General features: G+C 57.0%; 1 protein-coding gene across 1 annotated transcript in view; it reads left to right on the top strand.

The window, feature by feature from the left end:
• The window catches only part of LOC114808696 (apical endosomal glycoprotein-like), a 33913-nt gene extending 11496 nt beyond the window's left edge, over nucleotides 1-22417 (top strand). Inside the window, exons 7-19 of the mRNA XM_039910977.1 lie at nucleotides 243-389; nucleotides 2716-2904; nucleotides 3512-3625; nucleotides 4593-4724; nucleotides 5900-5995; nucleotides 7963-8036; nucleotides 9616-9749; nucleotides 10626-10744; nucleotides 11060-11172; nucleotides 11286-11423; nucleotides 13286-13376; nucleotides 21416-21600; nucleotides 22064-22417. Coding sequence (XP_039766911.1) covers nucleotides 243-389; nucleotides 2716-2904; nucleotides 3512-3625; nucleotides 4593-4724; nucleotides 5900-5995; nucleotides 7963-8036; nucleotides 9616-9624 — 761 coding nt within the window. The 3' untranslated portion in view covers nucleotides 9625-9749; nucleotides 10626-10744; nucleotides 11060-11172; ... (2 more) ...; nucleotides 21416-21600; nucleotides 22064-22417. The remainder of the gene's footprint in view (nucleotides 1-242; nucleotides 390-2715; nucleotides 2905-3511; nucleotides 3626-4592; nucleotides 4725-5899; nucleotides 5996-7962; nucleotides 8037-9615; nucleotides 9750-10625; nucleotides 10745-11059; nucleotides 11173-11285; nucleotides 11424-13285; nucleotides 13377-21415; nucleotides 21601-22063) is intronic.
• The last annotated feature ends 478 nt before the right edge of the window (nucleotides 22418-22895 follow it).

The raw sequence follows: 22895 nt of genomic DNA, 5'->3' as shown, positions 1-22895 counted from the left end.
CCTCTAACCCCCCATCCCCGGTTCTGACCGCCCCCAGCCCCTGCCCGTCGCCCTTCCTCTTCCCCCTCCCCCTCAAGGCTCGAGCGGCCTGGAACCCACAGTTGCAGGCCCAGAGTGGGTCCTGCGTGAGGGGAAGGGTCAGAGAGGGTGGGCAGATGGACGGGGGAAGTAGGGGAACACGTGATGGGGGAGAGCGTGGCCGGTTGGACACAGGCCTCCCCCCGGCGCCCTCGTCTCCCCAGCCACTGGCATGGTGACAGACTTGGAGGACTTCGAGTCTGGGCTGGAGCCGTGGGAGATTGCCCAGGGCTGGGTCTTGAGCAACGGTTCTACGGCATCGGGCCTATCAGCCCAGCACCGGAGGGACCACGGCAAGAACAGCGTCACGGGTAGGAGCCCCGGAAGGAGTCAGACAGGCCCCGTTGGGACAGGGGCCGAGGGGAGGGGAGAAGAGCCTGGGTTGGGGGCGGGAGGCTTGAGGGGGGTTGGCATCGGAGGAGGAGTCAGCAGGCTGAGCCTCACCTTGGGTTGGGGTCACCCAGTCCTCTCCACATCCAGGGGAAACTCCCAGCCATCAGCTTTTTAAGGCACCCGACGAACTCTCGAAAAGCCTCTCGGCCTAGTGGGTAGAGCTCGGGCCCACAGGTCAGAAAGACCTGGGTTCTTAACCCGGCTTCTCCACTTGTCTGCTGTGCGACCTGGGTCAGATCACTTCGCTTCTCTGTACCACCGTTACTTCGTCTGTAAAATGGGGATTAAGACTGGGAGCCCCAAGTGGGACATGGACGGTGTCCAATCCGATCTCCTCGTATATACCTCGGTGCTTAGAATAGTGCCTGGCACATACTATGTGCTTAATAAATACCATTAAACAAAAAAAACTCTCTCCTGCTACTTCATCCTCTCACCTCTCCCAGTGCACTCCAGCTCACGCTCTTGACTCCTCAACTCACCTAGTTCAGGTGTGCCCTGTTTTTCTCTTTCTCCTGCCTCTGATTCTTTGCCCACACCCTCCCTGCCCTCCCCCTTCACACCCCCGGCACACCACCACTCTTCCCATCTTCAAAGGTCCCCTGAAATCCCATCTCCTCCAGGAGGTCTTCTCTGATTAACCTCTCACCTCTCTGCCCTATCCCCCTCCCCTACCGCCACTCCGGCGCTTGTTCACCAGGCAAGCACTTGTGAACTGCCAGCTCCCTGAAGCACTTGATCGTAAATGCTCTGTTACTTAATAATTGTTGTGTTATTTGTTAAGAGCTTAGTAATAATAATGACAATAATAATGTTGGTATCTGTTAAGCGCTTACTATGTGCAAAGCACTGTTCTAAGCACTGGGGGAGATACAGGTTAATCAGGTTGTCTCACGTGAAGCTCACTGAGGGGCAACAGTCTTCATTCCCATTTTACAGATGAGGAACTGAGGCACAGAGAAATAAAATGACTTGCCCACAGTCTCACAGCTTACTTTGTGCCAGGCACTCTTCTAGATGCTGGGTTGGGTATGGGATGATCAGGTCCCGCGTGGGGCTCACAGTTTCGATTAAGTGCTTACTAGGTGCAAAGCACTCTACTAAACTCATAGGCGAGTACAACACAGCAGAATTAGCGGGCGCCTTCCCCGCCCATAATGAGCACACAGTCTAGATGGGGAGAGGGTCATTCGTGTAACTAAAGAAGTCACGGGGCTAGGAGCTGGGCCATTCCAAGGTCAGCTGGCTGGCCCGATAGAGCTCCCTGACTTATGTTGGACAGCGGCCTCCAGGGGCATTGAAGGAGTCCAGTCTTCCCGGCTGGAGATGGGCCATGATGACAGTCCCTTCTTTGCCCTCTGCATTCCCAGTGACGCTTCCTCTAGAAGCCCTTATCAGTCGATCCACTGTATTGATTGAGCACTTACTTACGGTGTGCGGAGCACTGAGCCGAACACTTGGGGAGAGCACAGTATAATAATGTAACAGACGCATTCCCTGCCCCCAGTGAACTTCCAGTCTAGCGGGGAAGGTAGGCATGAATGTAAATAAACAAATTACCGAAATATAAATAAGGGCTGAGGGAGAGGTCGATAACAGGTGCAAATCCAAGGGCAAGGGTATCCCTATGGACCGCTAGTCCATGAATCTGTGGTCCAAACCCCTCCGGAAGACGCCGATACTTTCTACTGCAGCCCAGTGGTTAGAGCCCAGGCCCAGAGTTAGAAGTCCACCACTTGGCTGGGCTGGGCCTGGGCAAGTGACTCCGGGCCACAGTTACCTCATCGGGAAAACGGGGATTGAGATGGGGAACCCCCCATGGGCCGGGGACGGTGTCCAACCCCATTTGCTGGTATCTGCCTCAGTGTTTAACCTAATGCCCGGCTTAGTAAGCCACATTTATTAGCCAGCCAGACCTCCCCTGCTGGGACAAATAATCCTTACCTTGCCTCCTCCTCTGCCCCGTCCCCGACCCCCTACCCCCTGACCCCTGACCCCGACCCTGGCCAGGCTCCTTCCTGCTCTGCACGGGGTCTGACAGCCCAGCCCAGCTCATCAGTTTCTCCCTTCAAAGCTTCAATGTCTGCACTGTTAGTCTTGTGGGAGTCTTCACTGGGGAGACCCAAGGAAGGAAAAGCCCAGAGGGAAAGGCCCCGGGGAGGGGGCGGGAAGGGGTTGGGGCGTAACCTCAGGCTAGGGGCAGGGGCGTTGGCAAGCAGAACCCCTGTGCTTCTCTCCCCGCAGCTGACCTTCTATTAATATCTGCACGGTTCAGAGGAGGGCAGCCTCCTCCTCTTCCAGCAGCCCTTGACCCCGATCCCCATGTCCGCCCCCAAGGCCCTGGCCTGCTTCCCGTTCTGGAGCCGGGCAGGAGACCTGGGGGTGGCCTGGGTCAGCGATGTGGTTCAGATTTGATCCAATCTGCCCTTCCAGGTGAAGCGGGGGTTGGGGTGGTTGGGGGGAGAAAGGGAGTTTGGGGAGGGGTATGATGGGGGAAGGAGTTTTAGGGAGGGGTGCAGTCGGGGAGGGTTGTCAGGAAGGGGAAAGCTTTTTCCAAAGTGCTGTGGGGCCTGAGGGGAGGTGTAGAGTTGGGATCCAGGACTCACCCAAAGCCTGAGGTACATTGGGAGACCCCAGCTGACCCCATCTCCCCCCCCCCCCCCCCCCCCACAGATAATCCTGGAAGGAAAGACGGGACCAGGGGGATTCGTGGGCCTGGATGACCTGATCCTGTCCCAGGGATGCAGAAAGTTGCCCATTAAGTGAGGCCCCATCTCCTCCGCTCCTTTCCCCCTAGCCCCGGTCCCCCAATTCCCTCTGACTTCCCGCCCTTCCCTTCACCTCCAGCTGGGGGGTGCTGGGGGAACTTTCTCCCCAGACATGGCTGCTTAGGGTGGGAATGAGGTTATGCTCCAGGTGCCACCTCTAGAGACTCTGGGGTCCCCAGAGCCTCACTTCCCCCCGACGGAGACGCCCAGCCTGTGGACAGCGGGGACGCCCGCCCCAGTGTCTCCTGGCCTGACCCGCTCCTTCTCTTCAGCGGAAGACCCCTGCAGTCCTGGCCAGTTCGCCTGTGACGACCGGTGCCTCCGGAATGAACAGCGTTGCGACTTCATCGCTCAGTGTACTGACAGCACTGACGAAGAGGGCTGTGGTAAGGGGGGAGCTGGCAGGAGGGGATGGGGATGGGGGGGTCCAGGCCCTCCCACCTGTCAGCCTCTTCCCCTGCGCCACTGCCCTCCTTGCCCCACCGGGCCCCCTTCCCTGTCTCCAGGTGCCAGTGGGTTGTGGAGGGCCCTGAGGGGCAGTGTCTGGGGACCGAGAGCCAGGGGCTGTGTCTGCGTATCGGGGCCCAGGCCAGATGACCTTCGAAGAGGTGGACATGGGCTGGGGGGATGTCAGCTCTGGCCAGCTGCAGTAGGTGAGGCAGGAGGCTGGCAGTGACACCGTGCCCCGCATCGAGGCCAGCAACAGCTCCACAGGTGAGGGCTCCTCAGGGCTCACGGGCTTCCTGTGGCAGGCTGGGGCTCCTCTGGGCCTGCTGGGCCTCTTCGGGGCACGCCAGGCTCCTTGGGACCCGGCTGGGCCCCTCAGGGCATGCTGCTGATCCCTGGGGCCTGCCAGGCTCCTGTGGGTACCCCAGAGCCTCTTGAGGCACCCTGGGGTTCCTCGGGATACCTTGGGTGCCCCAGGATGTGCCGGGCTTCTCGGGACACCCTCCAGCTCCTCGGTAGGTGCCGGGACTCCTCAGGGCAAACGATGCCCCTCTTGGCCTGGAAAGGGTCCACTCTCACATCCCATACTACTGTGGTTGCAGAACTGCTCCTTCCTCCCTTCCTTACATCGTATTTTTTGAGTGCTACCGTGTGCAAAGCACTGCACTCTGTGCTCGGGAGGGGTACTATAGAACAATAAGCAGACATGCCCCCTGCCCACGGAGGAGCTTACTTCTTCTTTTCTTTTCCTCCTCTTTCCCCCATCTTGTGTGTGGGAGAGTCCTCATGGTATGTGTCCCCGGGGAGCTGGATGTTCCCCGGTGTGTGATCCTAGAGAGGAAGGGTCCCCGGGGAGGGGATAGAAGTTAACTTGCATCGAGCATTTTCCCATCTTGCCCTGGGCAGGTCACTTCCTGAGTCTGCAGAAGGCACTGGGGAAGCTGTTGGGCCTGGCCTGGGCACATACCCTTCCGCTGGGTCCCTCTGGCCCGGACTGCACCCTCCGCCTGGCCTACTTCCTCCAGAGCGGCCCCGGAGGTAGGCGCTGCCCTCTCCCGGCCCCTGCCCCGGCCCGGCGTGGTCTTCCCCGAGATGTGGGGGTCACTGACCCCGCCTGGCCCCAGCTTCCAGCCTCCCCAGCATGATCCGGGATCCGAGGGCTCGGCTCCTGGAGTCGGGCAGGGAGTCCAGCCAGAGCAACTGGACTCCTAGGTTCTGGCTGAATTTTCCATTCTCTTTCCTGGACCTTGGTTTCCCTGACTGCTTCCCAGACGGGAAAGGGAAGGGGGATGGAGAATAAGTGGAGGCAGAGGGAGGTATCCCCTCTCCAGGATCTCCCCGGAGCGGTACCCCAGCCCGGGTAGGTGACCCCAGCTGCCAGAGCCCGAGGAGCCCATTGGAGCCCGGGGGTTGGGGGGGAGCAGGGGAGTTGGCAGGCAGGTGGGACCCCTGTCCTCCCCCCAACGTTCCTGGCCTTCAGCGTGGCAGAGGAGGGCCCTCAGAGGCTAGCCTGGCAGGGCCAGGGTAGGAGCGGAGCCGAGTGGACCTAGGTGAAGGTGCCCATGAGAGAACGAGAGCGACCATTCCGGGTAGCGGAGGGGGCGGGACCAGGTGAGGAGGAGAGGCGGGTATGACCCCTGGAAAGGGGGCGCACCCCACCCAATGCCCACAGGCGCCCGACCTTGCAGTTGGTGAGACAGCAGAAGGAAACTCCTTCAGTACCTTCTCCTACCCCGGGCCGGCAGAAGGCTTGCCTGGGGACTGGCGGCAGGCCAGTGGCAGGCTGCGGAGTGCTCACAGAAAGCTGGTGAAGGCAGGGCAGTGCCATCAGCCTCGCTCTCTGCTTCCTTTCACGGGCTTGCCGAGCCCAGTTGGAGCTCCTGGGGCAAATAGATATGGAAGCCCCGGGTGGCCACCGTGGACAACCTGAAGTTCGAGAACTGTGACCCCAACCTGCCCCCATTGGAAGCCCCAGGTACCCCCATTCCTTCCTGGGAGTCCTCTGCTCTACTCCCCCCCGCCCCCTTCCAGAGTCTCCAGCTTCTCTTAGAACGAGACCTTGTGGGGTCCTCTGGGTCAGGGGCTGGTCTGGAAACTCCAGGGTGGCTGGGGAGCTGGGAGGGAGGAGCCATTTTGGGCGTAGAGGGAACCTGTCCCCCTTTGGCCTCCTCTCCGCCTTCTTCACTCCGCTCCTCCTGCCCTTCTTGTCCCAGCCGGGCAGAGCTGTCGTGTAACTTCGAGAAGGGCCCCGTGTGGCTGGTACCCACAGCGGAGGAGTGATGTGGTCTACAACCATACCATGGGCAAAGGTAGGCCGGGGCCCAGGGAGGCTGGGGGGCCCGAGGCCAACACTCCCTGACCCCGCTCTAATCACGATAAATAGTTAGAGAAGCGACACGGCATAGTGGATGGAGTCAGAAGGACTTGGGTTCTGATCCTGCTTCCGCCGCGTGTCTGCTTCACTTCACGAGCTGCTTCACTTCTCCAGGCCTCAGTTCCCTCATCTGTCTGATGAGGATGAGGAACCGTGGACCCCACGTGGGGCAGGGATGGGGTCCAACCTGATTAACTAGTATCTACCCCAGCAAAGTAAGCGTTTCACAAGTACTCGGTGTGTTTAAGTGTCTGTTAAGGCCCACCACCTAAAACTCAATATGAGCAAGACTGAGCTCCTCATCTTCCCTCCCAAACCCGGTCCTCTCCCAGACTTCTCTATCACCGTGGATGGCAGGACCATCCTTCCCGTCTCTCAGGCCCGCAATCTCGGTGTCATCCTTGACTCGTCCCTCTCGTTCACCCCACACATCCTATCCGTTACCAAGACCTGCCGGTTTCACCTCTACAATATCGCCAAGATCCGCCCTTTCCTCTCCACCCAAACGGCTACCTTACTGTTACGGGCTCTCGTTATATCCCGGCTAGACTCCTGTGTCAGCCTTCTCTCTGACCTCCCTTCCTCCTCTCTCGCCCTGTGCCGGTCTATTCTTCACTCCGCTGCCCGGCTCATCTTCCTGCAGAAACGATCTGGGCATGTCACTCCCCTTCTGAAACAACTCCAGTGGTTGCCTATCGACCTCCGCTCCAAACAAAAACTCCTCACTCTAGGCTTCAAGGCTCCCCATCACCTTGCCCCTTCCTACCTCTCCTCCCTTCTTTCTTTCTACCGCCCACCCCGCACACTCCGCTCCTCTGCCGCCCACCTCCTCACCGTCCCTCGGTCTCGCCTATCCCGCCGTCGACCCCTGGGTCACGTCCTCCCGCGGTCCTGGAACGCCCTCCCTCCTCACCTCCGCCAAACTGATTCTCTTTCCCTCTTCAAAACCCTACTTAAAAATCACCTCCTCCAAGAGGCGTTCCCAGACTGAGCTCCTCTTCCCCCTCTACCCCCTCTGCCATCCCCCCTTTACCTCTCCGCAGCTAAAGCCTCATTTTCCCCTTTTTCCTCTGCTCCTCCACCTCTCCCTTCCCATCCCCCACAGCACTGTACTCGTCCGCTCAACTGTATATATTTTCGTTACCCTATTTATTTTGTTAATGAACTGTACATCGCCTTGATTCTATTTAGTTGCCATTGTTTTTACGAGATGTTCTTCCCCTTGACGCTATTTATTGCCATTGTTCTTGTCTGTCCGTCTCCCCCGATTAGACTGTAAGCCCGTCAAACGGCAGGGACTGTCTCTATCTGTTGCCGACTTGTTCATCCCAAGCGCTTAGTACAGTGCTCTGCACATAGTAAGCGCTCAATAAATACTATTGAATGAATGAATGAATGAATGTTAAGCATTGACTAAGTGCTCAGTACAGTGTTTTGCAGGTGGTAAGCATTTAATAAATATGAATGAGTGAGTATGTCAAGTACTATTCTAAGCTCTGAAGTAGATACAAGCTAATCAGGTTGGACATGGTCCCTGTCCTACATGGGGCTCACAGACTTAATCCCCATTTTACAGATGAGGTAATCGAGGCCTAGAGAAATAAGTGACTCACTCAAGGTCACACAGCAGACAAGTGGTGGAGTCAGGATTAGAACCCAGGTCCTTCTGACTTCTGGGTCTGTGCTCTATCCACTAGGCCAAGCCCTACTATGTCTCCTCTGGCGGGCCTTCCCCCAGGGGCATCCGGTGGGCACACAGTGGGCTGGAGGTGGGCAGAGGGGTGGGAGGGGGCTATCATGGGGGAGAGAGGGAGGTCGACTGGCCCAGGGTGGGGAGTGGGAGCCTCGCCCTCCTGGGAAGCCCCCCTCCCCACGCCTCCTCCTCCCTGCTCTCGTCCACAGGCTACTTCATGTACCTGGATCCCACGGCCCCGTCAGCTCGGGGGCCCAGAGTCCACCTTCTCACTGCCTTCCAGGTGCCCGCGACTTCCTTCTTGTACCTTCTTGTACCTTCTCCTTCTTGTACCATCTGTATGGGCCACAGATCAGAGAGTCACCAGGCTGGCGGGGCAAGGGGTGGGCACTGGCTGGGCATAGGGTATAGAGCAGGAGCCTGGGAGTCAGAAGGTCATGGGTTCTAATCCCCACTCTGCCACTTGTCTGCCCTGTGACCTTGGGCAAGTCACTTCTCCGCGCCTCAGGTATCTCATCTGTGAAAGGGGGATTGAGACTGTGAGCCTCCCGAGGGACGGGGATTGTGTCCAACCCGATTTACTTGTATCCACCCCGGTGCTTAGTACAATGCCTGGCACATAGTAAGGGCTTAAGAAATACCCCAATTATTATTATTATTATTATTATTATTACCCCCAGTGGCCAAGAGAGTTGGTCTTCAGCTAGCATGGCTTGGCTTAGGGTGGGGTGGGGGGTGAGGAGCTAAGGGACCCGAGAGATGCTTGAGAGGGACGGCAGCGAGGTCTGGGTAATGTCTGTACCTGTTAGCGTGAAAAGGTTTACATGGAGATTAGATGCAAAAGAGCATGCCAATCAAGAGAAGAAGTAGTGGAGAGAGCACAGGCCTGTGAGTCAGAAGGTCATGGGTTCTTGTCTGCTGTGTGACCTTGGACAAGTCACCTCACTTCTCTGGACCTCATTGACCTCATCTGGAAAATGGGGCTTGAGCCTGTGAACCCCACGTGGGACAGGGACTGTCCCCAACCCTATTTGCTTTTATCCACCCCAACACTCAGTACAGTTCCCGGCACTTAATAATAATAATAATTATGGTATTTGTTATGCGCTTATTATGCGCCAAGCACTGTTCTAAGCAGTGGGGTAGATACACTGCTACCTCAGGGTAATCTACTTGGGGTATTCAGGTTGTCCCACGGCGGGGGGGGCGCTCACCCTTTTAATCCCCATTTTACAGATGAGGTCACTGAAGCACAGAAAAAAGAAGTGACTTGCCCAAGGTCATGCAGCAGACAGAGCGGAGGAGCCGGGATTAGAACCCATGTCCTCTGACTCCCAAGCCCGACCTCTTCCACGCTGCTTCTCTATAGCACCCAGTAAGAGCTTAACAAATACCACAGTTATTATGACAATGATTACATTTATTATATAATTCTATTTATATATTTATTATACAATTCTAATTAGTAATATAAGTGGTGTTTATCGATACGGTATTAGATATTCAGCAGGTCCAGAAAAACACAGCGACGTGTTCTTCTCCTGCAGGGAGAGCGACACAAAAATATCTCCAATTCTAGTAGCTAAAAACAAATAAATTGAGCAGACCCATATCTACAAGAATACCTCAGTTTTTGAGACGCCTTAGCGTAGACACCCACAGCGTTTACCCTACCCTACCGGCCACTTGGCGAGTAGCAAGAGGAAAATAGAGGGTTAGACATCGCTAACAGAAAACTAGGCTTTATTTTCGATCCGCGGGCTACTGGGGGGCCATGAAGGGAATCTTGGGGCTCAGTGGGGCAATGTGAGGATGTCGGCAACGGGGAGGTCACTCACCATCCCCATCCCCCCCGCCCGCAGGGACCCTGAGCCTACTGCTGAGACGGCCCGGCCAGCCAGACACCCGGCTGTAGGCCAGGGTGGGCACTCACGGCAACCGCTGACACGAGGGCTGGGCCACTTTCCACCACCCTGATCTGACCAGCCAATTCCAGGTGAGCAGCGATACGGGATCGGGAGGTCTTTCAACCGTCTTTCGGCTGGCCGGTCAGGATCTGGCGCCGGCCGGAGGCCTTTATTGCCCGGTTTTATCTTCCGCGGCCCTCCCCTTGCCCACCTCGACTCCCGGCCCAAGCCTTCTGGCTGGGAAGCGTTGCCCGTGTTAACGGGGCCCAGGAGGGGGCGGCGGGCGGGCTGGGTTCTGTGGGTTTCCAGAGGGGGTTCCGGATGATAATAAAGACAATGGTATTCGCTAAGCGCTTACCACGTGCCAAGCACCGTTCTGAGCCCCGAGTGCTGTCGGGATGTGCCCCGTCGGTGGCGTGGTGGATAGAGCCGGAGCCCAGGAGCTGTAAGATCATGGGCTCTAATCCTGGCTCCACCACCTGTCTGCCGTGTGACCTCGGACAGGTCACTTCACTTCTCTGGGCCTCAGTTACCTCATCTGCAAAATGGGAACTGAGATGGTGAGCCCCACGGGGCACGAGGGACTGCGTCGAAATCGATTTGCATCTGTTGGGCCAGGCACGTAGTAAGCTCGTAACAAATGCCAACACTGTCGTTGTGACCCCCCACATCCCTCGCAGAAGGGGATCTCCCTCTGTTTCTCACACTCAGTGACCATTTCTGGCGTCGCCTTCCGTTCGTTCATTCGCTTGTGCTTCCTGGGCACTTAACTGTGTGCACAGAGCTGTACTGAGCACCTGGGAGAGTACAAGAGAACAATAAACGGCTGCGTCCCCTGCCCAAAACGACCCGACAGTCTGCAGTCATCAGACACGAGACCCTGGGCCTCACCCCTCCCGGGGGGCAGGGCAGGGAGCAGAAGCCCCAACCTCTGTGTTGCCCCTACCCATCCACTCCTCCCACAGCTGGTGTTTGAGGCAGAGAGGAACGCTTTCCACGGCAACATGGCCCTGGACGACATCACCATGTGGCCTAGCCCCTGCTGGGCTCCCAGGCGCTGCTCCTTCGAGGACTCGGACTGCAGGTTCTCGTCTGATGGGCCTGGGGTTGGAAGTGCAGGGGGACATCACTGGTGCTCGGGCACCGACCACACCACGAAGACGGCCCAGGGTAGGGAGCGGCGGGGGGGGGGGGGTGGGTCCAAGTCCCAGCTCCGTACACCTTCCTGGCACTTCCTATGGTCCCGGGTGCAGTAAACGCTTACTAAGCACCGCTGCTGTTTCTGTTGGTATCGGTTAAGCACTGACTCTGTGCCAAGCACCGAGCTGAGTGCTGGGGTCGACGCGAGGCTGTTGGAAAGTAGCAGGCCGCAGCCCTCAGCTCTGCCCCGCCCCTACAGCGACCCCAGGAGGCTCAGTACGGTGTCATGAACGCTCGAGCTCCCGGGGCCAGTCGGAGAGGCTACCCCTGCTCACCAGCCCACTGTACCGGCCATCGGCTACAGGCTGCCAGGTGGGGGAGGCCAGGGTAGCTTGGAGATGGTGGTGGTGGGGCCCAGGGAGGTGGAGGGGGCCGAGGGTGAGCTTCCCAGGTGGGTGGCTGACACCTGTGGCTGTGGATGGCAGGGCACTACATGGTGGTGGACACAAGCCTGAATGCGCTGCCCCGGGAGCGAGGGGCCACCATGATGTCCAATGAAAATGCCCCCCTGCCCCAGCCCAGCTACCTCATCTTCTGGTACCGGATGAGCCCCCTCAAGCCCGGTGAGAGCCTCCTTCTCCTGCCCTGTCCCCCATTCATCGAACCACAATAATTATAGTATTTGTTAAGCGCTTATTTATGTGCCAAGCACCGGTCTGAGCGCTGGGGTAGATACAGAGCGCTCTGGTGGTCCCACGTGGGGCTCACAGTCTTCATCCCCATTTGACGGATGAGGCAACTGAGGCCCAGAGAAGGGAAGTGGTTTGTCCAAGCTCAAACAGCAGACGAGCGATGGAGCTGAGATTAGACCCCAGGTCCTCTGATGCCCAGGCTCTTTCTGTTAGGCCATGCTGCTTCTCTAAGTTCGGTGTGGGACTTGAGTTCAAGGCAGCAGCGGGACATCCAAGTAGAGACATCTCGAAGTCAGGAGGGGACGAAGATGTAAATTGGAGAACTGTCCCCATGGAGGTGGTCGCCGAAGCCTTGGGAGAGGATGATTTCTCTGAGGGAGCGGGTGTCTATGGAGAGTAGAAAGGGAACCAAAACTGAGGCTCAAATACTGTTCCATCTCCTGCTCTGCCCTCTGTTTCTTCCCACCTCCCTGCTCCTCCCTGTCCCCCCGGCCTTGTCTACCACTCCTAATAATAATGCTAAAAATTCCAGCATTCAAGTGTTCACTATGTGCCCGACACTGCACTAACGCCCTGGGGTGGATCCAAGCAAATGGGGTTGGACATAGTCCCTGTCCCGCTTGGGGCTCATGGTCTTGATCCCCGTTATACAGACGAAGTGACTGAGGTTCAGAGAAGTAAATAGACTTGCCCAGGGTCACGCAGCAGACAAGAGGCGGAGCTGGTATTAAAACGCAGGCCCTTGCTCTATCCACTACACCCTGCTGCTTCTCACTCCCTTCCCTTGTTCCCTGTTCCTGCTCACTGCCCGCTCCTGCCCCAGTCTCATTCATTCATTCATTCATTCATTCATTCATTCATTCATTCATTCATTCATTCAGTGGTATTTATTGAGCACTTACTGTGTGCAGAGCGCTGTACTAAGCACTTGGAAAGTATGATAAAGCAATAAAGAGAGACCATCCCTGCCCACTATGAGCTCACAGTCTAGAAGCGGGGAGACAGACATCAATGCAAGCCAATGGGCAACAGGATGGATAAAGAAAGTAACAGATATATGCATATATACAGAAGTGCTATGGGGCGGGGAGGCAGGGAAGAGCAATGGGTGGGAGTCAGGGAGATGCGGAAGGGAGGGGGAGATGAGGAAAAGTGGGGGGAGTCTCCTACTCTTGTCCCCCATCCTGTCTCCAGAAAGGGAAGCCACCAGGGTGAGGGACTTCCTGAGCCGGGGAACTGGGTGATTAGTGGAGCGTGGCTGCTAGGAATGGTGTTGGCTGGGCCCTGGTGTTTCCCCTTGGGGGTCTCAGGGTGACTTGGGTGGTGGGCCCTTCAGCTGGCTTCTTCACTCGGGTGGCTGCGGGGGTGGGGAGGGGCCGGTCCATGCCTCCGTCCCCAGCTGCACCCTCCCTCTCGCCAGGCATTTTCCCAGGCATGCTGATTGCCTACTTGAAAGAGGGCAGAAAGCACCAGGTGTTTAGAGTCAGAGACAGGGGCGGGTTCACCTGGCGCCTGGGCAACATCGACGTCCGGGCCGACAGAATAGAAGGCGAGAGCTGCCGGGGCTCGGCTGGAGCTGGGAGTTGGGGCTCCTGGGTCCCCTCCTCTCCACCTCCCTCTGACCGGCTCCAATAAGGCAGCGGGGACAGACTGACTTTGCCTCCCTCCAGGGCCAAGTTTCCCATGCGAGCCTCGGATGATGTTGTGTGGTGAGGGGCCGCTGCCTGAGCTGACTGGACGGCTGGCTTCCGGCACAGAGATCCGACTAAGCCACTTCTCCTGTCCTCCCTCAGGTGGTGTTTGAAGCTGTGGGGACAGGCCAGGAACACTCGTACATTGCTGTGGATGACCTTTATCTGCAGGACGGTCCCTGCCCCCAGCCAGGTAGGCCCCTCGGCCCCCGAAAGAACCTCTCCCGAGAAGCAGCGTGGCCTGGTGGATGGAGCACAGACCCATGAGGCCCAAGGCCCAAGGTTCTAATCCCGGCTCCACCACTTGTCTGCTGTTTGATCTTGGGCCACTCACTTCACTTCTCTGGGACTTAGTTACCTCATCTGGAAAATGGGGATTAGCACTGTGAGCCCCACATGGGACATGGGGTCCGACCCGATCTGCTTGTGCTTACGACGGTACCTGACACTTAGTGAGCACTTACATACCATTTAAAAATAATATTGGCCCCTGGCTTCTGGATCTGGGCTCCTGGGGGTGGCTGGGGTGGACATTCTGGACCCCTGGGCATTGGGTCTGATCCTCAAAGTGCAAAAACTGTTGACTCAGAGGGACATTTGGAGCAATGTGGCTCAGTGGCAAGAGCTTGGGCTTGGGAGTCAGAGATCATGGATTCGAATGCCAGCTCAGCCACTTGTCAGCGGTGGGACTGTGGGCAAGTCACTTGACTTCTCTGGGCCTCAGATACCTCATCTGTAAAATGGGGATTAAGACTGTGAGCCTCACGTGGGACAACCCGATTACTCTGTAAATATCCTCTGCACATAGTAAGCGCTTAACAAGTACCAACATTATTATTATTGTTATTTACAGTTTGCCCAGAAGCCCGAAAATCCCCCTGCCTCTCTCTCTCCCCTGTGCTGTCTACTACTCCGCCTCTCCCTGTGTGGCCCCCAAGATACATCAGAAGCAGCTTGGCTTAGTGGCAAGAGCCTGGGCTTGGGAGTCAGAGGTCATGGGTTCTAATCCTGACTCTGCCACTTAACAGCTCTGTGACCTTGGGCAAATTACTGAACTGCTCTGTGCCTCAGTTAACTCACTGGAAAAATGGGGATGAAGACTGTGAGCCCCCCATGGGATAACCTGATTACTCTGTATATCCCCCAGAGCGTAGAACGGCACTTGGCACGTAGACAGCACTTAACAAATACCGTCATTACTATTATTAGTATTGTTATCAGGTCCCGCTCCCGTGGCTTCAACCACCAACTCTATGTGGACGATTCCCCAATCTCCATCTCCAGCCCTGATCTCTCTCTCCCCATCTGCAGTCTTACGTTTCCTCCTGCCTTCAAGACATCGGTCCTCGGCTGTCTCGCCTCCACTCCAACTTACCATGTCCAAAACAAAACTTATTCCTGTCCTCCCCGTGACTTTTCCGTTATAGACAGCACCGCCATCTTTCCGGTCTCACAAGCCCCTAACCTCGGCCTTAGCCTTGACACCTCTCTCTCATTTGACCCACAGATTCAATCTGTCACTAAATCCTGGCAGTTCAACCTTCACAACCTCACTAAAATCTGTTCTTTCCTCTCCATCCAAACCGCTACTGGGTTAATCCAAGGGCTTATACTAACCGCCTTGATTACTCTAGCAGCCTCCTTGCTGACGTCTGTCCCCACTCCAGTCCATTCTTCACGCTGCTGCCTGGGTCGTTTTTCTACAGAAAAAACCAGGCCATGTTTCCCCATTTCTCAAGAATTTGCAGTGGTTGCCTAGCCACCTCTGCAACAAACAGAAACTCCTCACCGTTGGCTGTAAAGCAGTCGATCCTCTGGGCCCCCTCCTACCTCCCCTTACTACTCTCCTACAACTCAGCCCGCACCCTTTGCTCCTCTAATGCCAACCTTCTCCCTGGGCCTTGATAGCGTCTATCTTATCACCGACCCCTTGCCTACGACTGTCCAGGAATACCTTCCCTCCTCAAATCTGACAGTGACTCTCTCCCCCCCTCCCGTTCAAAGTCTTATCAAAGGCCCATCTCCTCCAAGAGACTTTCCTGGACTTCCCTCTCCTCCTCTTCCCCTCCCTCCTGCACTGCCCCGACTTTCTCCCTAGGTCCTTCCCCCCTCGCAGTCCCACACCACTTATGTCCATATCTGTTGTTTATTCATGTTAATGTCTGTCTCCCCTCTCTAGACTTAAGCTCACTGGGGACAGGGAATGTGAATATGTCCATTTATTGTTGTATTGTACCCTCTTGAGTGCTTAGAACAGTGCCCTCCGCAGAGTGAGCGCTCAATAAATACCACAATGAATGAATGAGCTTAATAGAGTTCTCTGTCCGCGGCAAGCACTGATTAGACGCAATCGATGATGATGACGTTGATGATAGAATCACCTCTCCTCCAGGAAGCCTTCCTTGAATCACCTCTTAACGCCCCACTCTATTTTCCCTCTCTACCTTGTCGCCTGTGCCCTTCTTGAGGCCTCCCCTGGTCAGCTCTTGGACACTCCCCCAACTTCCCCTATATTAGGTCCTGATCCTCCGTCGCCTCCCCACCTGCAGTTTGATCTTACTGTCCGACTCCCCGACTAGACTTGAGCTTCTTGAGGCCGGAGATTGTGTCTATCAGTTCCACTGAACTCTCCTAAGTGTTCGGGACCGTGCTCCGCACCCGACAGACTGACAGATTCTCAGCTTCTGCCCCCTCAGGGCCCCGGGCCCCGCTTCTTTACCCCACAAGGGCCTTGGGCCGGTGGGGTAAAGGCAGAGGCGGAGGCCCGGCCGGAGAAGCGCCCCTTGGGGCTGACCCAGCCCGGCCTAACAGCCCCTTCCCTGGATTTTTGGCAGCTTTCCTGTGACTTTGGAGTCCAAACATGTGCGGGTGGAGCCACAGACCCTGGCCGGCCTCGGGACTACAGCTGGGACTGAAGCCGGTAGTGCCACTCCCTCCTGGTAATCCCCTGCCCCCGGTGGACCACACCGTGGGCACCACAGCCAGTAAGACCCACCCCTCGAGCCCCCCCCCGATGGATTGGCCAAGGGGGAGGAGAAGGACCGGAGACCCACTGCCTCACCAGGGGTCACTTGCCTACTTGGGATGCATGGCTCCTGGGGTGCTCACTGTAACTAGGGACCCGCTGGTCCCCAGAGATCCGCTGTCCACCTGGGGACCACTGCTCGCAGGGCGCTGCCATTCACCAGAGCTTCACCGCTCCCAGAGGTCCACCCTCAGCGGGTTAGAGTGGCTAGAGCAGGGGCCTGTGAGTCAGGAGGCCACGCGTCTGCTACATGACCTTGGGCAAGTCACTTCGTTTCTTTGGGGTCTCAGTTCCCTCATCTGTAAAATGGGGATTGAGCCCCTCTGGGATGGGCAACGCATCCAACCCAAGTTGCTGATATCCGCCCCAGCGCTTAGTACAGCGCCTGGCACCTAGCAAGCGCTTAACAAATACCACAGTTATCATTACTCAGCAGGGTTCACTGCTCTCGGGGGGCTCCCTGTTCACCGGGGACTCACTGTCCTCCAAGGGCACTTGGGAACCACGGCTCACCGGGGGCCCATAGTTCACCGGCCCCATGCCCCCCCCATCTAGGCCTGACCTTGGCAATGTTCCCCCACCCCCAATTCTGATCCCTGGCTCCCGGACCAGGTCAGAAGAGGGGTGAGGCATGAGGGTGGGGAAGTGGCTTAACAGACCAGTCGAGGACCAATTTGCCTGAGCAGGAGGTGGCCCAAGGGGCCGGGGAGGGGCACGGGCAGGGTGGTCCAGTCAGGGAGATGGAGGGAGAAGCTGCCGGGGACTGCGGGGCTGGGAAGAGAGGAGGCCTGAAGGGAGGTGGGGCGGTCTGGAGGCTTGGAAGATTTCTCCAGCCCTCAGCCTCCTAGCCGGGCCACAGGCCATTCGGCCTTCTTGACATCGGCATGCTGGGCTCGGGGGCGGGCGGCCTGGCTGTTCAGCGAGCTCCTCCCCGCCACTGAAGGCTCCTGCCTGTGATTCTGGTGCCACGTGGGCTTCCCCGAGCACTTCTGTGAGTACCGGGGCTCAGGGAGGAGGAGGGGGGCAGAAGGAGGGCAAGTGGCAAGGGGGCGTCTTACCTTCCGGAAGGGGCTGATGTGCCGTCTCCCATTGGTGGGCCTGGGCGGGCTGGAGGGAGAAGGCAGGGGAGGAAGGGTAGAGTTGGGGGCAGTGTGGCAGAGCTTGGCTCTGTGGTGCTGTTGGGAGGAGAATCCAGGAGGGGGGCTGGGGAGGGCACCCTGGAGCAGGGCAGAAGATTGGGGTGGGGACAGGGGCCGGGAGATAGATCTCTGGGGGCTCCCAGCTGGGAGGCAGAGGAGGGGCACCGAGGACATCTGGAGAGCTGAGGATTGTGCAAGGCTCCCCTCAACCCCCAAGGAGGCGAGCATAGCTTAGTGGAAAGACCCGGCTCGGAGTCAGGCAGTCCACCGCAGGTCTGCCACATCACCCCCGCAAGGCCCCTCACCTCACTGGGCCTCACTTTTCCTCGTCCGGAAAACGGTGACGCAACTCCCACTTGTCCCTCCCACTCGGCCAGCAAGGCCGGGGCGGGACCAGGGACCACATCCCGTTTGGTGTTGCGTTTGGGCCTGCTAGCGCCCCACAAATCACACTGTTGGTGTTGCCCACCGCAGACAAGGGCGAGGTGAGGGTGTTGCTGGGAAACGCTCAGGGCCAGCTTGACGTGTGGGCATGCTGGGGCCAGCTCAGGCACCAGTGGGTTGGAGGCTGAGGTCGAGGTGGCGAGCCCTGAGGAGTTCCAGGTGAGCTGGCGGGGGCTGGGGCTGGGGCGCCAGGGAGGGCCCTCCTCCCCAGGTCATCCTAAACACCTCCCCGCCACCCCCCGATCCTGGCAGATTGTGTTTGAGGCGATGCTGGGGGGTCAGCCAGTCATGGGGGCCATCACCCTGGATGACATCACCTAACAGGCAGGCCAAAGATGCCAGAGCCCCGCCCCATTGAAGGAAAGGAACAGCCCCTGGGAGAGGGGCGGCCCCTGGCTCCGGCTGGCCATCTCCAGGCACTTGGGCACCGGCCCCTATCGATCCGTCGGTCACATGCACCGCTACTCTCTACAGGCACAGCATGGTACTGGGTGCTTGGAAGAGTACAGTAGAGTAGGTAGATGGGCTCCCCGCCTTCAAGGAGGTGGGCTCTGAAGTGAATTATAGGTAAACGAAGCAGTGAGTTTCAAGACGGGCACGCCAGGTGACACGGAGGAACGGGGAGTCGGGGTGGATGCTGAGTGCCAGGTTGGGAGAGTAGGTGGGGCCACGTGGTGAGGGAAGGCCTTCCGGAGGAGTTGTGAGCTCAGGAGGGTTGGAGGACGGGGAGGTCTGCCAGACATGAAAAGGGACGGGGTCCCCGTCAGGAGGGCGGAGGTGAGCGAACGCAGAGGCGGCATGGCCTAGTGGCTGGAGCCCAGGCCTGGGAGTCAGAAGGACCTGGGTTCCCATCCTGGCTCCGCCACTTGTCTCCTGTGTGACTTTGGGCTAGTCACTTAATTTCTCTGGGCCTCAGTTACCTCAGCCGTAAAATGGGGATTAAGCCCGTGAGCCCCACATGGGATCTGGACTGTGTCCGACCGGATTGGCTTGTATCTACCCTGGTGCTTAGAAGAGTGCTTGGCACGTAGTGAGCACCTAACAAATGCCACAATCATTATTATTATTATTAGAGCAAGGCACAGTAAGTAAGTTGGCTCAAGAGGAGCAAAGCATTGTAGTGGGAGATAAGCAAGCGGACGGTAGGAGGGAGAGAGCTGATGAGAGCTTTAAACTGAATGGTCAGGGGTTTCTGTTGGAGCGGAGTGGGATGGGGCAGCCATTAGAGGTTTTTGACCACCTGGGAGGTTGGGCACAGATTAATTTTTTAGAAAAAATGATCCAGGCGGCAGAGGGAAGCGTAGATGGGAGAGGGCTGAGACTGGAGGCAGAGGCCAGCATGGAGGCTGGTAGTCATTCAATCAAATCTATTGAGTGTCTACTGTGTGCGAAGCCCAGTACTAAGCGCTTGGGAGACTAGGATGAGCCTTAGGCTTTGAGGAGGAGACGGTCGACAGAATCACCTGGAATCCCCATCAGCAGGACCGGGGATTCGGTGTCCTCGGCCAACCATGGGCTCCTCTGATTTGCCCTGGTCATCTCCCTCTGCTTTTTCTCCCTCCTGCCCTGTCCCTTTCTGGTCCTGTTGGTGATCGGGATCCATCCTTCTTGCCGTGCCCTTTTTACGAAGGGGGATGTCGAGGCTCAAAGCAGGAAGGGCCTGGCCCAGGAAACCAAAACAACTCAAGGAGGCACTTGGATTGTCAATCGGGCTTCGGGCCTCCCTCGGCCGGCAGCCCCACAGGAGACTAAGTCCTGACTCTTGGACTGTGGCCAGGACTTCTTGGCTTCTGCCTCTCTGCCTGGCACATCCCCGGGACCCAGTTGTTCTACCTCTCTTTATTTCTGACTCTCTCCCGCTCCCCACCTTCCCTCTATGGTGGCTTCTTGCGATCAGTGGAGCGGAGGTGGGAGGAGACTCGTGGAGTCACCTTGGCCGGGCCTGCCTGGGCCACTTGTTGAGGTGAGTCAGCAATGGGCAGTCGGTGGGGATGACTTGGCCTCACCTGGGCCCCTGGGGGGCGGTGGTCCCAGGGACAGGGCCAGGAGTGGACCAGGAGCAGAGACATTGGCTGAAACATTACCATTTCTATGAAGTTAACTGATGATTACCTGTTTTATTTTTCATTGGTATTAATGACTGGGGAAATTGAGTCTGACCTCCATAATAATGATGATATTTGTTAAGCGCTTACTATATGCCAGGCACTGTGCTATGCACTGGGTTGGATACAGGCAGATGGGGTTGGATACAGTCCCAATACTACATGAGGCTCACCGTCTTAATTCCCATTTTACCACTGAGTTAAGTGAGGCATGGAGAAGTTTAGTGACTTGTCCAAGGTCACGTAGCAGGCAAGACATTACTGGGTGGCTCACAGAATTCCTATCTGGTTTGCCCTTCCAGTCGAGCTGGGGCCACTGCTCTAGGAATCCCCATGGTGTCCCCCCGGTAGGGGGGGACAGGGAGTGTCTCTCAACCCTGGGCCCTGATGTGAGGGTACTCCGGGTGTAGGAGGAGGGTCCTCCAGACTAGGTGTTTCCAGCCCTCGCAGGAGAGAGGGAAAGGGGGAGAGGAAGAAGAGATGGGGCTGCCCCAGGTTACGCAAGCCTTTTTTCATCACACCGTGACAGGGACTCTCCTGAGGGGTTCAGGTTCCCCAGCAAGAGGGAAAGGGACATTTCAGGACTGGTGGACCCTGGGCCTCCCCAGACCTAGGAAGGAAATCAGGGAGCTTTCCGGTTGCCTCAGTCGGCCGATAGATCATATTTATCGAGGGAGCGTGGAATGAAGTCAGCAGACATAATCTTAACAGTAGCTTACAGCCTGCTGTGTGCAAAGCACTGTACTGAGCGCTTAGGGGAGCACAGTAGAGTAAGTAACATATGATCCCGACCTCTGAGTTTACAATCTACAATTGGGAGAATCCAGTGGAAGTAAAACACAAGACCTCTGCCCTCCAGGAGTTGTCTGCTCCGTGTAAGGATTGAGCACTGGAGAGAGTCCTTCGTTCATTCAGCCGTACTTATTGAGTGCTTACTGTGTGCAGAATGCTTGGGAAGTACAGTTCAGCAACAGGTAGAGACGGTCCCTGCCCACACCGGCCTTAAAGTCTAGAAGGGGGGAGGCAGGCATCAAAAGAAGTAAATAGGCATCGATATAAATAAGTGGAATTATAGATTTATATGCATCATTAATAAGAATCAATAGAATTATAAATATGTACATAGACACCCAAGTGTCATGCTGTGTGGGGAGGGGGGCGGTGGAGCAGAGGGAGGGAGTCGGGGGCAATGGGAGGGGAGGAGAGAGCAGGGGAAACCGGGGCTCAGTCTGTGAAAGGCCTCAACCTCCCCGCGTAGTAAACAGAGAGGGAACCTGCCCTAAAGAGAAACCTAAAGCTGAGGGCAGAATGGTGGCCGGAGAGCCTGGGAGAGTGTGAAAGGGTGAATAGGCAGGATCCATGCCTTTGAGGAGCTTTCAGGCTGCGGTGTGCAGAGAAGTGTACTGAGCGCTCGAGGGAGCGCCTAGAGTGAGTAGACAGGCTCCTGTGTTCAGAGCCTGGTACCGAGCGCTCGGGAAAGCCCAGTAGGGTGGCTCAGTCCACCTTCTTGTCCCTGCAGAGGAGATCCCACGGGCATCATCGGTGGCTATGGGGGTGGCCGGCACCATCCTGGCCACGGTGCTCCTGGGGCTGGTCGTGGTCGGGGGCCGGCACTGGATCAAGCAGAAGAAGGGGGCCCCGATTGCGAGGAAGAGCGTGGAGATAGTTGTGGCCCCAGGCTTCGAAATCGTCGTCTTCAGTGAGGTGAGCTTCCGATGCCCGAGAGTAAAAAACACCCCGGGAAGGTGCTGTTTCTACCCCCTTCCATCCTGCCGAGCCCCGAAGCCCACTGACCCCTCCCTGGACCTTCCACGGCCCCTCTCTCGCCTGTCCGCCTGCTCCCCTCTCCTGGGAGGAGACCGCAGGGGACCAGCTGTTGGTTAATGGTATATATCGAGCTCTGACTGTGTGCAGAACGCTGCACTGAGCCCTCGGGAGAGGACAGGATATCGATATAACAGACACATCGAGCCCACGAGCCCACTCCAAGCTGGGACTTTCTGAGAGGCTGAAGCTCAGCCAAGCACTCCCTTGTGGAAGCCAAGGCGCCAGGTCTGGCTGTTGGCCATCCGTTGGGGCGCCCCTTGCCCCTTAACCTCTTGGCTGCCTCTGCCCTCCATCCGGGAAGACAAGGCTCAGCAAAGTCTCTCTTCCCTTGTCCTTTCAGGACTGTGTCACCCTGCCATCAGTAATGGGAGACCAGTAGGCACCGGCGCCACCCCCATTCATCCAATCTGCTCCCGGCTAGCTCTGGCATGCTCCAGATTCCAAGGAAAACCAGTGATGGCCCTGTAGGCGTTGCAACCTTTTAAACTTCCAGGAGTGTTAGGAAACTCCCCGATGCCTCCTCTGAGAGGAATGCCCTCTTCCTCCACACCACCCTTAGCATCCGCGTCCTCAGGACATACAGCCCGACTTTGATGCCCAATGGCTGAGAACTGTTCTTTGGGGGAACGCTCCTCCTTTGATTTGAATGAATAATTTATAATTGGTGCCCTGGAAGTAAATATGATTGATTGAATCTGTTGCTCTGAGTACTGTCTTCAAGGGGGCAGCCCCCGCTTCGCCACAGACTCGTGGAGAACGAGGAGAGAGCAGCGAATGGTAAGGGAAGACGGAAAATAGCTCAAGGAGGGTAGATGTGGTCTATTTTTTTGAGGAGGTGGGAGGTGAAGTGGGTGGATGAGGGGACAGACCAAAAGGCTCTGATATCAAAGACAGTGTCACCCATCACCCAGGGACGGGTTCGTTGGGGAATCGGTGTGGCAGGAGAGAGAGAGACCGGGGATGGAAAGACTGAGATTTATTCCGCGAGGTGAATTGAATGATTTGATTATTTTGGATGCCGCAAATTGAATTCTTTGTTTATTTTGGATGTGGTGAATTGAACCTCCCTTTCAGGAGTATGATTATTTAATGAAATCAGAGCTTTCCTGGTGGGAGGACTGTACTTATTTGTTACTCGCGCATGACAAAAAACCCCAGGTCCCACCCAGGAG

The sequence above is a fragment of the Ornithorhynchus anatinus genome, chromosome Y3 (genome assembly GCF_004115215.2).
Source record: "Ornithorhynchus anatinus isolate Pmale09 chromosome Y3, mOrnAna1.pri.v4, whole genome shotgun sequence".
Taxonomy (NCBI): Eukaryota; Metazoa; Chordata; class Mammalia; order Monotremata; family Ornithorhynchidae; genus Ornithorhynchus; species Ornithorhynchus anatinus.
This window is presented reverse-complemented; position numbering and strand designations above follow the sequence as displayed.